This window comes from Ambystoma mexicanum, chromosome 13 (assembly GCF_040938575.1).
Source record: "Ambystoma mexicanum isolate Mex_15411 chromosome 13, UKY_AmexF1_1, whole genome shotgun sequence".
Classification (NCBI taxonomy): domain Eukaryota; kingdom Metazoa; phylum Chordata; class Amphibia; order Caudata; family Ambystomatidae; genus Ambystoma; species Ambystoma mexicanum.
Window position 1 is genome coordinate 814230053 of NC_090938.1, and position 13924 is coordinate 814243976.

The 13924-nt window shown below is 49.7% G+C and overlaps 1 protein-coding gene across 2 annotated transcripts in view; it reads left to right on the top strand.

Annotated features, from left to right (window-relative positions):
- LOC138522052 (antigen peptide transporter 2-like) overlaps window positions 1–13924 on the top strand; it is a 296928-nt gene that overhangs the window by 80248 nt on the left and 202756 nt on the right. For both annotated transcript variants that reach the window (XM_069635282.1, XM_069635283.1), the window contains exon 4: window positions 13579–13709. In XM_069635282.1, the coding sequence (XP_069491383.1) occupies window positions 13579–13709 (131 nt within the window). The remainder of the gene's footprint in view (window positions 1–13578; window positions 13710–13924) is intronic.

Genomic DNA, 13924 nt, shown 5'->3' on the forward strand with positions numbered 1-13924 from the left:
AGTGTCATAGGGTCCATAGTGGAGGTCGCCAAGCGCACAGTCTGTGGGACAATACTAAGAAAAGATATGGTGTCTGATGGTTGTGGTGAGATGGCCGTGACGGATGTATGCGTGGCAGGATCCTTCCCAGGAGCCTGCCTGGAGCCTATATGAACTCTCCCAGGAGCCTGCCTGGCACCTATATGAACTCTCACAGGAGCTTTCCTGGAGCCTATATGAACTCTCCCAGGAGCCTGCCTGGAGCCTATATGAACTCTCCCAGGAACCTGCCTGGAGTCTATATGAACTCCCCTGGAGCCTGCTTGGAATATATATGATCCTTCCCAGGAGCCTGCCTGGCACCTATATGAACTCTCCCAGGAACCTGCCTGGCACCTATATGAACTCTCACAGGAGCCTGCCTGGCACCTATATGAGCTTTCCCAGGAGCCTGCCTGGTGCCTGTAGGATCCCTCCCATGAGCCTACCTGGTGCCTATATGAACACCCCATGTGCCTGCCTGGAGTCTATATGAACTCTCCCAGGAGCCTGCCCAGTGCCTATAGGATCCTTCCCAAGAGCCAGATCATTGCGTATACTATCTTTCCAAGAAGACTGCCTGGTGCCTACAAGATCCCTCCCAGGAGCCTGCATGGTGCCTACAGGATCCCCATCAGGGTATACACGCATTTCGTCGACCACTTTTTCATTGTGGGACTTTTCATCGCCGACCCTTCAATCGGCAACATTGTTAGTTTAAATTTTTTTTTAGGGGGGGTGTTTGTGAGGGTTGGGGTATGATTATTTAAGTAAGGGGGGGTTTGGGGGAGTGCAGCCCCCCCATATATTACACAAAAAAAAAAAATGTTGGCGATGGAAGGGTCGGCGATGAAAAGTCCCCCGATGAAAAAGTGGTCGACGAAATAACGTAGAACCCCCATCAGAAGGCTGTCTGGTGCCTACAGGATCCCTGCGAGGAGCTTGCTTAGTGCCTATAGGATGCCTCCTGGAAGCCTGCCCGGTGCCTGTATGGGCTGTACCAGGGACCTGCCCAGCACCTACAGAGCCCCTGAGAGGAGCCTGCCTGATGCATATAGGGTCCTTCCCAGGGGTCAGCTTAGTGCCTATAGGATCCTTCCCAAGAGCCAGACCAGTGCCTTAATGAGCTTTCCCAGGAGCCTGCACATTACTTATAGGGTTCCTCCCAGCAGCCTGCCCAGTGCCTATAAGATGACTCAGAGGAGCCTATAGGATTCCTCCCAGGAGCCTTACCAGTGCCTATAAGATTCCTCCCATAAGACTGCCTGGTGCCTATAGGCTCTTTCCCAGAAGGCTGCCTGGTGCCTATAGGATTCCTCCCAGGAGCCTGCCCAGTGCCTATGAGATGACTCCGAGGAGCCTATAGGATTCCTCCCAGGAGCCTTACCAGTGCCTATAAGATTCCTCCCATAAGACTGCCTGGTGCCTATAGGCTCTTTCTCAGAAGGCTGCCTGGTGCCTATAGGATTCCTCCCAGGAGCCTGCCCAGTGCCTATAAGATGACTCCGAGGAGCCTATAGGATTCCTCCCAGGAGCCTTACCAGTGCCTATAATATTCCTCCCATAAGACTGCCTGGTGCCTATAGGCTCTTTCCCAGAAGGCTGCCTGGTGCCTATAGGATTCCTCCCAGGAGCCTGCCCAGTGCCTATAAGATGACTCCAGGGAGCCTATAGGATTCCTCCCAGGAGCCTTACCAGTGCCTATAGGATTCCTCCCAGGAGCCTTACCAGTGCCTATAAGATTCCTCCCATAAGACTGCCTGGTGCCTATAGGCTCTTTCCCAGAAGGCTGCCTGGTGCCTATAGGATTCCTCCCAGGAGCCTGCCCAGTGCCTATAAGATGACTCCGAGGAGCCTATAGGATTCCTCCCAGGAGCCTTACCAGTGCCTATAAGATTCCTCCCATAAGACTGCCTGGTGCCTATTGGATCTTTCCCAGGAGCCTGCACAGTGCCTATAAGATTCCTCCCAGGAGACTGCCTGGTGCCTATAGGATCTTTCCCAGGAGCCTGCACAGTGCTTATAGGATTCCTCCCAGGAGCCTACCTGGTGCCTGTAAGATTCCTCCCAGGAGCCTTACCGGTGCCTATAAGATGACTCCAGGGAGCCTGCCAGGTGCCCATAGGATCTTTCCCAGAAGGCTGCCAGGTGCCTATAGAATTCCTCCCGGGAGCCTGCCAGGTGCCTATGTGATTCCTCCCAGGAGCCTGCCAGGAGCCTATAGAATTCCTCCGAGGAGCCTTCCTGGTGCCTGTAAGATTCCCCCCAGGAGCCTGCCTGGTGCCTGTAAGATTCCTCACAGGAGCCTGCCCGGCACCTATAGGATTCATCCCAGGAGCCTGCCAGACACCTATAGGAATCCTCCCAGGAGCCTCCCTGGAACCTATAGGATTCCTCCCAGGAGCCTGCCAGGTGCCTATAGGATTCCTCCCAGAAGACTGCCAGGTGCCTATAGGATTCCTCCCAGGAGCCTGCCAGGTGCCTATAGGATTCCTCCCAGAAGACTGCCAGGTGCCTATAGGATTCCTCCCAGAAGACTGCCAGGTGCCTATAGGATTCCTCCCAGGAGCCTGCCAGGTGCCTATAGGATTCCTCCCATAAGACTGCCTGGTGCCTATAGGCTCTTTCCCAGAAGGCTGCCTGGTGCCTATAGGATTCCTCCCAGGAGCCTGCCCAGTGCCTATGAGATGACTCCGAGGAGCCTATAGGATTCCTCCCAGGAGCCTTACCAGTGCCTATAAGATTCCTCCCATAAGACTGCCTGGTGCCTATAGGCTCTTTCCTAGAAGGCTGCCTGGTGCCTATAGGATTCCTCCCAGGAGCCTGCCCAGTGCCTATAAGATGACTCCGAGGAGCCTATAGGATTCCTCCCAGGAGCCTTACCAGTGCCTATAAGATTCCTCCCATAAGACTGCCTGGTGCCTATAGGATCTTTCCCAGGAGCCTGCACAGTGCCTATAAGATTCCTCCCAGAAGACTGCCTGGTGCCTATAGGATCTTTCCCAGGAGCCTGCACAGTGCTTATAGGATTCCTCCCAGGAGCCTACCTGGTGCCTGTAAGATTCCTCCCAGGAGCCTTACCGGTGCCTATAAGATGACTCCAAGGAGCCTGCCAGGTGCCTATAGGATCTTTCCCAGAAGGCTGCCAGGTGCCTATAGAATTCCTCCCGGGAGCCTGCCAGGTGCCTATAGGATCTTTCCCAGAAGGCTGCCAGGTGCCTATTGAATTCCTCCGAGGAGCCTTCCTGGTGCCTGTAAGATTCCTCCCAGGAGCCTTACCGGTGCCTATAAGATGACTCCAGGGAGCCTGCCAGGTGCCTATAGGATCTTTCCCAGAAGGCTGCCAGGTGCCTATAGAATTCCTCCCCGGAGCCCGTCCGGCACCTATAGAATTCATCCCAGGAACCTGCCAGACACCTATAGGATTCCTCCCAGGAGCCTGCCAGGTGCCTATAGGATTCCTCCCAGGGGCCTCCCTGGAACCTATAGGATTCCTCCCAGGAGCCTGCACAGTGCTTATAGGATTCCTCCCAGGAGCCTACCTGGTGCCTGTAAGATTCCTCCCAGGAGCCTTACCGGTGCCTATAAGATGACTCCAGGGAGCCTGCCAGGTGCCTATAGGATCTTTCCCAGAAGGCTGCCAGGTGCCTATAGAATTCCTCCCGGGAGCCTGCCCGGCACCTATAGGATTCATCCAAGGAGCCTGCCAGACACCTGTAGGATTCATCCCAGGAGCCTGCCGGGTGCCTATAGGATTCCTCCCATGGGCCTCCCTGGAACCTATAGGATTCCTCCCAGGAGCCTGCCAGGTGCCTATAGGATTCCTCCCAGAAGACTGCCAGGTGCCTATAGGATTCCTCCCAGGAGCCTGCCAGGTGCCTATAGGATTCCTCCCAGAAGACTGCCAGGTGCCTATAGGATTCCTCCCAGGAGCCTGCCAGGCACCTATAGGATTCCTCCCAGGAGCCTGCCAGGTGTCTATAGGATTCCTCCCAGGAGCCTCCCCGGCACCTATATGATTCCTCCCAGGAGCCTGCCAGGTGCCTATAGGATTCCTCCCAGAAGACTGCCAGGTGCCTATATGATTCCTCCCAGGAGCCTGCCAGGTGCCTATAGGATTCATCCCAGGGGCCTCCCTGGCACCTATAGGATTCCTCCCTGGAGCCTCTCCGGCACATATAGGATTCCTCCCAGAAGACTGCCCGGTGTCTATAGGATCTTTCCCAGAAGGCTGCCTGGTGGCTGCAGGATCCATCCCAAGAGCCATTGTACTCAAAGCAAGTTTATTTAACTTAAAATATAGGGTGGAGTAAGGCCTAACATGCCCTATGCCAAGGTGGGATTTCCCTACCTAAAGAAATCTAAGGAAAGTCTGTGTCAGGATGTGCAAATTAAGTATCTGTCTGTGTCCAAAACCTATACCTGCCCTCACAACGAACTGTATACAATGTGTAGGGATGACAGCTTCAAAAGAACAGTGTTAAAAAGAAAGTTCAGAGCTTCTTCCAGCTCTTGGCTTAGGACCAGCTTCCCCTTCCCCCAAGTTCAAAATAGTTCCCAGAATATTGGGATTCCCTTCCCTAAGAGTCCAAACCTTCTTGCTTCCAAAAATAACACTGTTTCTTGGGACACTTCCCAAGTTGGGGTTCCTTTCCCGAAGAGTTCTAATCTTCCAGCTTTCAAAAATAACACAGTTCTGTTTCTTAACTTCAGTTTCTCACACAAGGATGTGGCAACACATATACTTAACTTCAAACCTGCTTTCATTGGCTTTTTCCAAATAGGGCACTCGGTCTAGGCACAGTTGTTGGAAAACACAGCCCACCCATTACAAGTCATGCAGCCGATAGCCCTTCTTAGTGCTTCCATCAAAACTTAGCCACTGGTTCCATCTGACAGGGGTGTATAGTAGATTCCTCAGTGTCACCAACTTCATACACTGTCCGGTGGCTTCTTTAGCCACTTTCTCCAACTGACAGTGATGCTTAGTTGATTCCTCAATGTCGCCATATTCAGACACAGTCCCGTGGCCCCTTTAGCCACTGGCTCCATCTGACAGTGATGCTTAGTTGATTCCTCAGTGTCACCGTCTTCAGACACTGTCCCGTGGCTCCTTTAGCCACTGGTTCCAACTGACAGGGGTGTATAGTTGATTCCTCAGTGTAACCGTCTTCATGCAGTGTCCCGTGGCTCCTTTAGCCACTGGTTCCATCTGACAGTGATGCTTCGTTGATTCCTCAGTGTCACCGTCTTCAGACACTGTCCCGTGGCTCCTTTAGCCACTGGTTCCAATTGACAGGGGTGTATAGTTGATTCCACAGTGTAACCGTCTTCATGCACTGTCCCGTGGCTCCTTTAGCCACTGGATCCATCTGACAGTGATGCTTAGTTGATTCCTCAGTGGCACCGTCTTCAGACACTGTCCCGTGGCTCCTTTAGCCACTGGTTCCATCTGACAGTGATGCTTAGTTGATTCCTCAGTGGCACCGTCTTCAAACACTGTCCCGTGGCTCCTTTAGCCACTGGCTCCATCTGACAGTGATGCTTAGTTGATTCCTCAGTGGCACCGCCTTCAGACACTGTCCCGTGGCTCCTTTAGCCACTGGCTCCATCTGACAGTGATGCTTAGTTGATTCCTCAGTGTCACCATCTTCAGACACTGTCCCGTGGCTCCTTTAGCCACCGTCTTCAGACACTGTCCCGTGGCTCCTTTAGCCACTGGCTCCATCTGACAGTGATGCTTAGTTGATTCCTCAGTATCACCGTCTTCAGACACTGTCCCGTGGCTTCTCTAGCCACTGGCTCCATCTGACAGTGATGCTTAGTTGATTCCTCAGTGTCACCGTCTTCAGACACTGTCCCGTGGCTCCTTTAGCCACTGGCTCCATCTGACAGTGATGCTTAGTTGATTCCTCAGTGTCACCGTCTTCAGACACTGTCCCGTGGCTTCTCTAGCCACTGGCTCCATCTGACAGTGATGCTTGGTTGATTCCTCAGTGTCACCATCTTCAGACACTGTCCCGTGACTGGCCTGGCCGCAAAGCACTTTATAATTCTTGTCTGTATTCCGCTGGCTCTTGTCAACACACGTTTCTATTAGCTTGCACTTCCTGGGCCCCTCTTGACTCTGGGCCACTTTTTATTCTCTCATCTTCATACCTTCATTGACTTCGCCCATACTTGATTCGTGGGCCCCTCTTAGATTCGGGCCAACACCTAGTCTCTCATTTTCACACCCTACTTGGTATTTTCTTGACCTCGTTAACACTTGTTCCAAGGGGTCCTCTTGACTTGGGGCCAATTCTGGATTTGTCACTTTCATAAATGATATTCTTTGATTTCTGGTTCATTTACTACTTTGTTTTCAATCCATTCATGAGCATTCGATTGATGTTTTACTCTGTGCGGCGTTCACAAGTGCTTTCAATCAATTTCAGTTCACTTGATAACTCAACAATACTTGTTCCAGCATTCAACAGTACTTTCAGTCACTCGCCGTTCATTCGGCAGTTGCAGAGGATGTCATTATACGTTACCGGAGCGCCCTGGTAGGAATGTGCATTTGCTTTACACTCACCGGTCACACACAGCAGCGTTTTTCCTCTTGGCGTCCTTCGCAAAGGGCTTCTTCCAGCTTCCTGGCTTCTCTAGACTCTGCCTTCCCCTCGTAGTCTGCACCGCACACCCTGCCTGCTCTCCTAACTTCCCTTGGAGGGGGCTGCGGTCAAGGGGCGCTCCACAGCTTCTCCCAAACAGATCTGCTCCAGCGGATAGCAGGACCTCTTGAACCTCGCACAGCTGACCACGGCCACAGCATCCCCTTCTCCTGCCCAGCACTGCTCCAGCCACCTAGATCCTCAGCTTCCTTTCCTCCAGCCCATTTGTCATCCCTCAGAATGGCTGCATTTTTATACACATCAGGTGTGTTAAGTGACCCCAGGTGTGGGTCATTGCGTTCTCTTGCCTGAATGTGGAGGACTCCATTAGGCAGACATGCCTGGTTGTTCCTTTGGTATGCCTGCATAGCCCTCTTCCTTGTCTAAGTACCAGAGTGGTGTTTGGAACTGTCTGATTTAATAAAAACGAAGCCTTTACACCTCTGTTTGGTCTCAGAAATATGTGTTTGTCAGTGAAATGAGGATGTGTCCTCCTAGTTGGTCTCTTCCTCGTCCCATTACTAGGTTTTGTTTCTGGGTAACAGTTTGGAAGGAGGAGAAGGGAAAGGGTTGACAATATCCCACAAAGGCTTTAGGGATAGCGGGCTCATGATGAAGGGGGCAAAAGGGGATACTGTGTCTCAGGTATGGACATCCTCTCCCCAGACCCCAAATTTGGGTCAGGATCCAAAAGTGATGGCCTTTCCCTGGCCACCTGACCAGAGGATCCAATGGGAGTAGAAGGGAGGATGCCCTCAGTTTCCGCACAGTTCCTGCAGGATCTTTCCCAGGAGCCTGCCTTGCACCTACAAACCCCTCGGAGGAGCTTGCCCGGTGCCCATAGGAAGACTCCAGTATCCTAATTTGTGTTTTCATTTTTGTAATTATTATTAGTGTTTTTAGTGAACGCGGCCCGAGCTTCGGGAAGCAATAGAGCTCTTTACAAGTCATAAGGGGAAGGACACAGTGAAGGAAGCAGAGAAAGACGGGAGTGGGGAGCTAACAACTGGGGAGGGGTAGGGCGGGCACTTTGGTAGCAAGTGAGCTACATGTGACCAGGAGGGTCAGGGGGGTGGGGAGGCAGCTCACCCAGTCTCTGGTCTGTTGGGGGTTGCTTTTGGACCTAGGTGTTAGGGGGTGTTAGTTTTAGGACCCCACCCATGAGTCTGCTCAGTTGCTTTAGCATCCTGTCCAGTGTCTAGACCCCTCCCAGTTACCTGGCCAGCGGCTACAGGACCCAAGCTAGGAACCTGCTAGTTTCCTGTAGGACCCCTCCCAGGTGCCCACCCAGTGCCCATGGGATTGTGCCTGGTGCCTACAGGATTCACAGCAGGTGCCTTCCCAGGGATCTGCAACCTTTGGCTCTCCAGATGTTTTGCACTATAACTTCCAACAGTCCCAGCCAGCAAAGTCAATGGTGAAGGATCATGGAGTCATAATCCAAAACATCTGGGTATGCAGATCGCTGGGCTAGGGGATCCATGCTAGGACCTGCTTGGCTCCTGTAGAACCCCTCACAGGAGACTGCCCATTGGATCCCCTCCACTTACCTGCTCAGTTGCTTTATGATCTTGCCTGGTGCCTACAGGATCTCCTGTAGTTGCCTGCTAAGTGCCTTTATGATCTTGCCTGGTGCCTACAGGATCACCTGTAGTTGCCTGCTCAGCAGCTTTATGATGTCGCCTTGTGACTATGGGATCACCTGTAGTTGCCTGCTCAGCGGCTTTATGATCTTGCCTGGTGCCTACAGGATCTCCTGTAGTTGCCTGCTCAGTGGCTTTATGATTTTGCTTGGTGCCTACAGGATCTCCTGTAGTTGCCTGCTCAGTGGCTTTATGATTTTGCCTGGTGCCTACAGGATCACCTGTAGTTGCCTGCTCAGTGGCTTTATGATCTTGCCTGGTGCCTACAGGATCTCCTGTAGTTGCCTGCTCAGTGGCTTTATGATCTTGCCTGGTGCCTACGGGATCACCTGTAGTTGCCTGCTCAGCAGCTTTATGATGTCGCCTTGTGCCTACGGGATCACCTGTAGTTGCCTGCTCAGCGGCTTTATGATCTTGCCTGGTGCCTACGGGATCACCTGTAGTTGCCTGCTCTGCGGCTTTATGATCTTGCCTGGTGCCTACAGGATCTCCTGTAGTTGCCTGCTCAGCGGCTTTATGATCTTGCCTGGTGCCTACAGGATCACCTGTAGTTGCCCGCTCAGCGGCTTTATGATCTTAACTGGTGCCTACGGGATCACATGTACTTGCCTGCTCAGCGGCTTTATGATCTTGCCTGGTGCCTACAGGATCACCTGTAGTTGCCTGCTCAGTGGCTTTATGATCTTGCCTGGTGCCTACAGGATCACCTGTAGTTACCTGGTCAGTGGCTTTATGATCTTGTCTGGTGCCTACAGGATCACCTGTAGTTGCCTGCTCAGTGGCTTTATGATCTTGCCTGGTGCCTACAGGATCATGTGTCGTTGCCTGCACATTCACTTTATGATCTTGCCTGGTGCCTACAGGATCACCTGTAGTTGCCTGCTCAGTGGCTTTATGATCTTGCCTGGTGCCTACGGGATCACCTGTAGTTGCCTGCTCAGTGGCTTTATGATCTTGCCTGGTGCCTACAGGATCACCTGTAGTTGCCTGCTCAGTGGCTTTATGATCTTGCCTGGTGTCTACAGGATCACCTGTCGTTGCCTGCACATTTGCTTTATGATCTTGCCTGGTGCCTACAGGATAACCTGTAGTTGCCTGCTCAGTGGCTTTATGATCTTGCCTGGTGCCTACAGATCATCTGTTGCCTGCTCAGTGGCTTTATGATCTTGCCTGCTGCCTATTGGATCACCTGTAGTTGCCTGCTCAGCGGCTTTATGGTCTTGCCTGGTGCCTATGGGATCACCTGTAGTTGCCTGCTCAGCGACTTTATGATCTTGCCTGGTGCCTACGGGATCACCTGTAGTTGCCCGCTCAGTGGCTTTATAATCTTGCCTGGTGCCTACAGGATCACCTGTAGTTGCCCGCTCAGCGGCTTTATGGTCTTGCCTGGTGCCTATGGGATCACCTGTAGTTGCCTGCTCAGCGACTTTATGATCTTGCCTGGTGCCTATGGGATCACCTGTAGTTGCCTGCCCAGTGACTTTATGATTTTGCCTGGTGCCTATAGGATCTCCTGTAGTTGCCTGCTCAGTGGATATAGGATCCATTTTAGGAACCTGCTTGGCCCCTAGGGAACTTATCTTTGTTTTTTGTAGCACTTAACGCAACCTAGGTGTCAAGGTTGCATCCTTCTCCCCTGCACCTTAAATACATTCTTAATACCATTAAGACTTTCCCTTTTTTATTAACATACCTAAACATTTAAAAAGGGTGTGCTTCTGGTGTCTGCTGTTCTTTCGCCCTATAGGATTCCTCCCAGCGTTGGGGACTGGGAAGTGAGTTGCTTCTAATGTAGCATAGTGTAGGGCAGTTCTTTAGCTACGTGGAAGGTGTCTGTTTGGGTTGACCTTGGATATGAGTTGCTTCTAGTGTAGGGTAGCGTGGGCAGTGTTTAGCTCTTTGGAATGTTTGTGTTTGGGGAATGGGATGTGAGTTGCTTCTAGTCTAGGGTAGAATAGGGCAGTGTTTTAGCTCCTTGGGAGGCTTTTATTTGGTTTGACTTGGGATAGGAGTTGCTTCTAGTGTAGGGTAGAGTAGGGCAGTCCTTTAGCTCTTTCTAAGGTGTGTGTTTGGGTTGACATGGGATGTGAGTTGCATCTAGTGTAGGGTAGAGTTGGGCAGTCTTTTAGTAGCCCATTGGGAGGCTTGTGCGTGGTTTGCTTTGGGATATGAGTTGCTTCTAGTCTAGTGTAGGGTAGAGTAGGGCAGTCCTTTAGCTCATTGGAAGGTGTGTGCTTGGGTTGACATGGGATCTGAGTTTGTTCTAGTGTAGGGTAGAGTGGGCAGTCTTTTAGCTCCTTGGCAGGCTAGTTTGGTTTGACTTGGGATATGAGTTGCTTCTAGTGTAGGGTAGCGTAGGTCAGTCTTTAGATCATTGGAAGGTTTATGTTTAAAGAATGGGGTGTGAGTTGCTCCTAGTGTAGGGTAGAGTAGGACAGTCCTTTAGCTCCTTGGGAGGCTTTTATTTGGTTTGACTTGGGATATGAGTTGCTTCTAGTGTAAGGTAGAGTAGGGCAGTCCTTTAGCTCTTTGGAAGGTGTGTGTTTGGGTTGACATGGGATGTGAGTTCCTCCTAGTGTAGGGTACAGTAGGGCCATCTTTTAGCTCCTTGGGAGGCTTTTATTTGGTTAGACTTGGGATATGAGTTGTTTCTAGTGTAGGGTAGAGTAGGGCAGTCCTTTAGCTCTTTGGAAGGTGTGTGTTTGGGTTGACTTGGGATGTGAGTTGCTCCTAGTGTAGGGTAGAGTAGGGTCATCTTTTAGCTCCTTGACGGCTTGTATTTGGTTTGACTTTAGGGTAGTGTTTTTAGCTCCTAGAAGGCTTTTATTTGGTTTGACTTTAGGGTAGTGTTTTAGCTCCATGAACGCTTGTATTTGGTTTGACTTTAGGGTTGTGTGTTTAGCTCCTTGGGTTGTGTGTTTAGCTCCTTGCAGGCCTGTATTTGATTTGACTTCAGGTTAGTGTTTTTAGCTCCTTGAAGGCCTGTATTTGGTTTGACTTTTTGCTTCTAGTGTAGGGTAGAGTGGTGCAGTCCTTTAGCTACTTGGGAGGCGTGTGTTTGGTTTGACTTGGGATATGAGTTGCTTTTAGTGTAGGGTAGAGTAGGGCCGTCTTTTAGCTCCTTGGTATGCTTGTATTTGGTTCGACTTTAGGGTAGTGTTTTTAGCTCCTTGAAGGCTTGTATTTGCTTTGACTTGGGATATGAGTTGCTTCTAGTGTAGGGTAGCATAGAGCTGTATGTTAGCTCCCTGGAAGGCTTGTATTTGGTTTGACTTGGGATGTGAGTTGCTCCTAGTTTAGGGTAGAGTGGGGCAGTCTTTTAACTCCTTCAAGGCTTATATTTGGTTTGACTTTGGGGTAGTGTTTTTAGCTACTTGGAAGGTTTGTGTTTGGTTTGACTTGGGATATGAGTTGCTTCTAGTGTAGGGTAAAGTAGGGCCATCTTTCAGCTACTTGGAAGGCTTGTATTTAGTTTGACCTGGGATGTGATTTGCTCCTAGTGTAGGGTACAGTAGGGCGGTCTTAGCTCCTTGGAAAGCTTGTATTTGGTTTGACTTTAGGGTAGTGTTTTAGCTCCTTGAAGGCTTGTATTTGGTTTGACTTTAGGGTAGTGTATTTAGCTCCTTGAAGGCTTGTATTTGGTTTGACTTTAGGGTAGTGTTTTTAGCTCTTTGAAGGCTTTTATTTGGTTTGACTTTAGGGTAGTGTTTTCAGCTCCTTGAAGGCTTGCATTTGGTTTGACTTTAGGGTAGTGTTTTTAGCACCTTGAAGGCTTGTATTGGTTTAACTTTAGGGTGGTGTTTTTAGCTCCTTGAAGGCTTGTATTTGGTTTGACCTGAGATATGAGTTGCTTCTAGTGTAGGGTAGAGTAGGGCAGTCCTTTAGCTCCTTGGAAGGTGTGTGTTTGGTTTGACTTGAGATATGAGTTGCTTCTAGTGTAGTGCAGAGTAGGGACATCTTTTAGCTACTTGGAAGGCTTGTATTTAGTTTGACTTGGGATGTGATTTGCTCCTAGTGTAGGGTACAGTAGGGCTGTCTTTTAGCTCCTTGGAAGGCTTGTATTTGGTTTGACATTAGGGTAGTGTTTTTAGCTTCTTGAAGGCTTGTATTTGGTTTGACCTTAGGGTAGTGGTTTTAGCTCCTTGGAGGCTTTTATTTGGTTTGACTTTAGGGTAGTGTTTTTAGCTCTGTGAAAGCTTGTATTTGGTTTGACTTTAGGGTAGTGTTTTTAGCTCCTTGAAGGCTTGCATTCGGTTTGACTTTAGGGTAGTGTTTTAGCTCCTTGAAGGCGTGTATGTGGTTTGACTTTAGGGTAGTGTTTTAGCTCCTTGAAGGCGTGTATGTGGTTTGACTTTAGGGTAGTGTTTTTAGCTCCTTGAAGGCTTGCATTTGGTTTGACTTTAGGGTAGTGTTTTAGCTCCTTTATTTTTTTTTTTTAATTTGTTTTGGCACAAGCCTTTACAAAATAATAGATTTGCATATGCATTTCATTATTATCCACCAACCCTGCCAATTGTTCCTAATTTTTGCTGGATCAAAGTTTACAAATACTTCTACTTTATTTTATTATATTAGATTGTCAAACCACTTTCTATTATGACCTGGGTTGATGCAAACATCAATGCAGTGTTAGTGCCCGAGATGATTCTATCCCAGAAGAAGTCTGTAACTATGTCTTCCTCCCTTCGCACGAGATCTCTAAAAAGTCTAAATCGTAGTGGCCATGTGCCTTCACAATCCATTAGAACATGTCTTAACGTTTGTTTGGCAGGGTTTCCACAGACTGAGCATAGTTTTTTTGCCATGTCCCCTTGGTTACGTTTTACCAGAACAGCACCACAATGGACAAGGTTCAGTCTCATTCTGAGGAAGTCTGAACGCAGTTTCCTATTAGGGGACTTCAGGAGATATCGGGAGAGACACCCGAGTTTCTTTTCTCCTTTCAGGAGAGTGTTTTGCATTGGGTCCTCTCTTACTTTTTCTACCGTTTTAATCCAGTCCCATTGTTCGAGTCTTCTTTTTACTTTAAGTGGATTTAGGACCAAGATCTCTTCATTTAGATCTACTGCATTAGGGTAGTGTTTTAGCTCCTTGAAGGCGTGTATGTGTTTTGACTTGGGATATGAATTGCTTCTAGTGTAGTGTAGAGTAGGGTAGTGTTTTTAGCTCCTTGACGGCTTGTATGTGGTTTGACTTGTATAGCAAGGGATTGCCTTGTACTGTGTCCTCACAATTGAACCCGTCTCTTCTCTTCCCTGCAGCTCCTTCTCAGCCGGGTGCAGAGGCGGTCTCTTCATGTTCACCCTCGCCCGGCTCACCCGTCGCCTCCGTCTCTTGCTTTTCAAGGCCGTGGTGAGCCAGGAAATCAGCTTCTTTGACTCTGCTAAAACAGGTAACCCTTGAACTATTGTATCCACAAGTTGTACCTGCCCCAAGATCATCTCTGCTCTGGGGCTGTTTAAATGGAGTTACTCCAATATTATCTCGGGCCCACCCCCACTGGGGAGGTTTATGGGATGGATTTGCTCCAGATATCATCTCAGCCCCAGGGTTTGTTGGATGGAGTTATATCTGTGCAATTGTTCTGTAAGAAATGTCTGCTTTTGT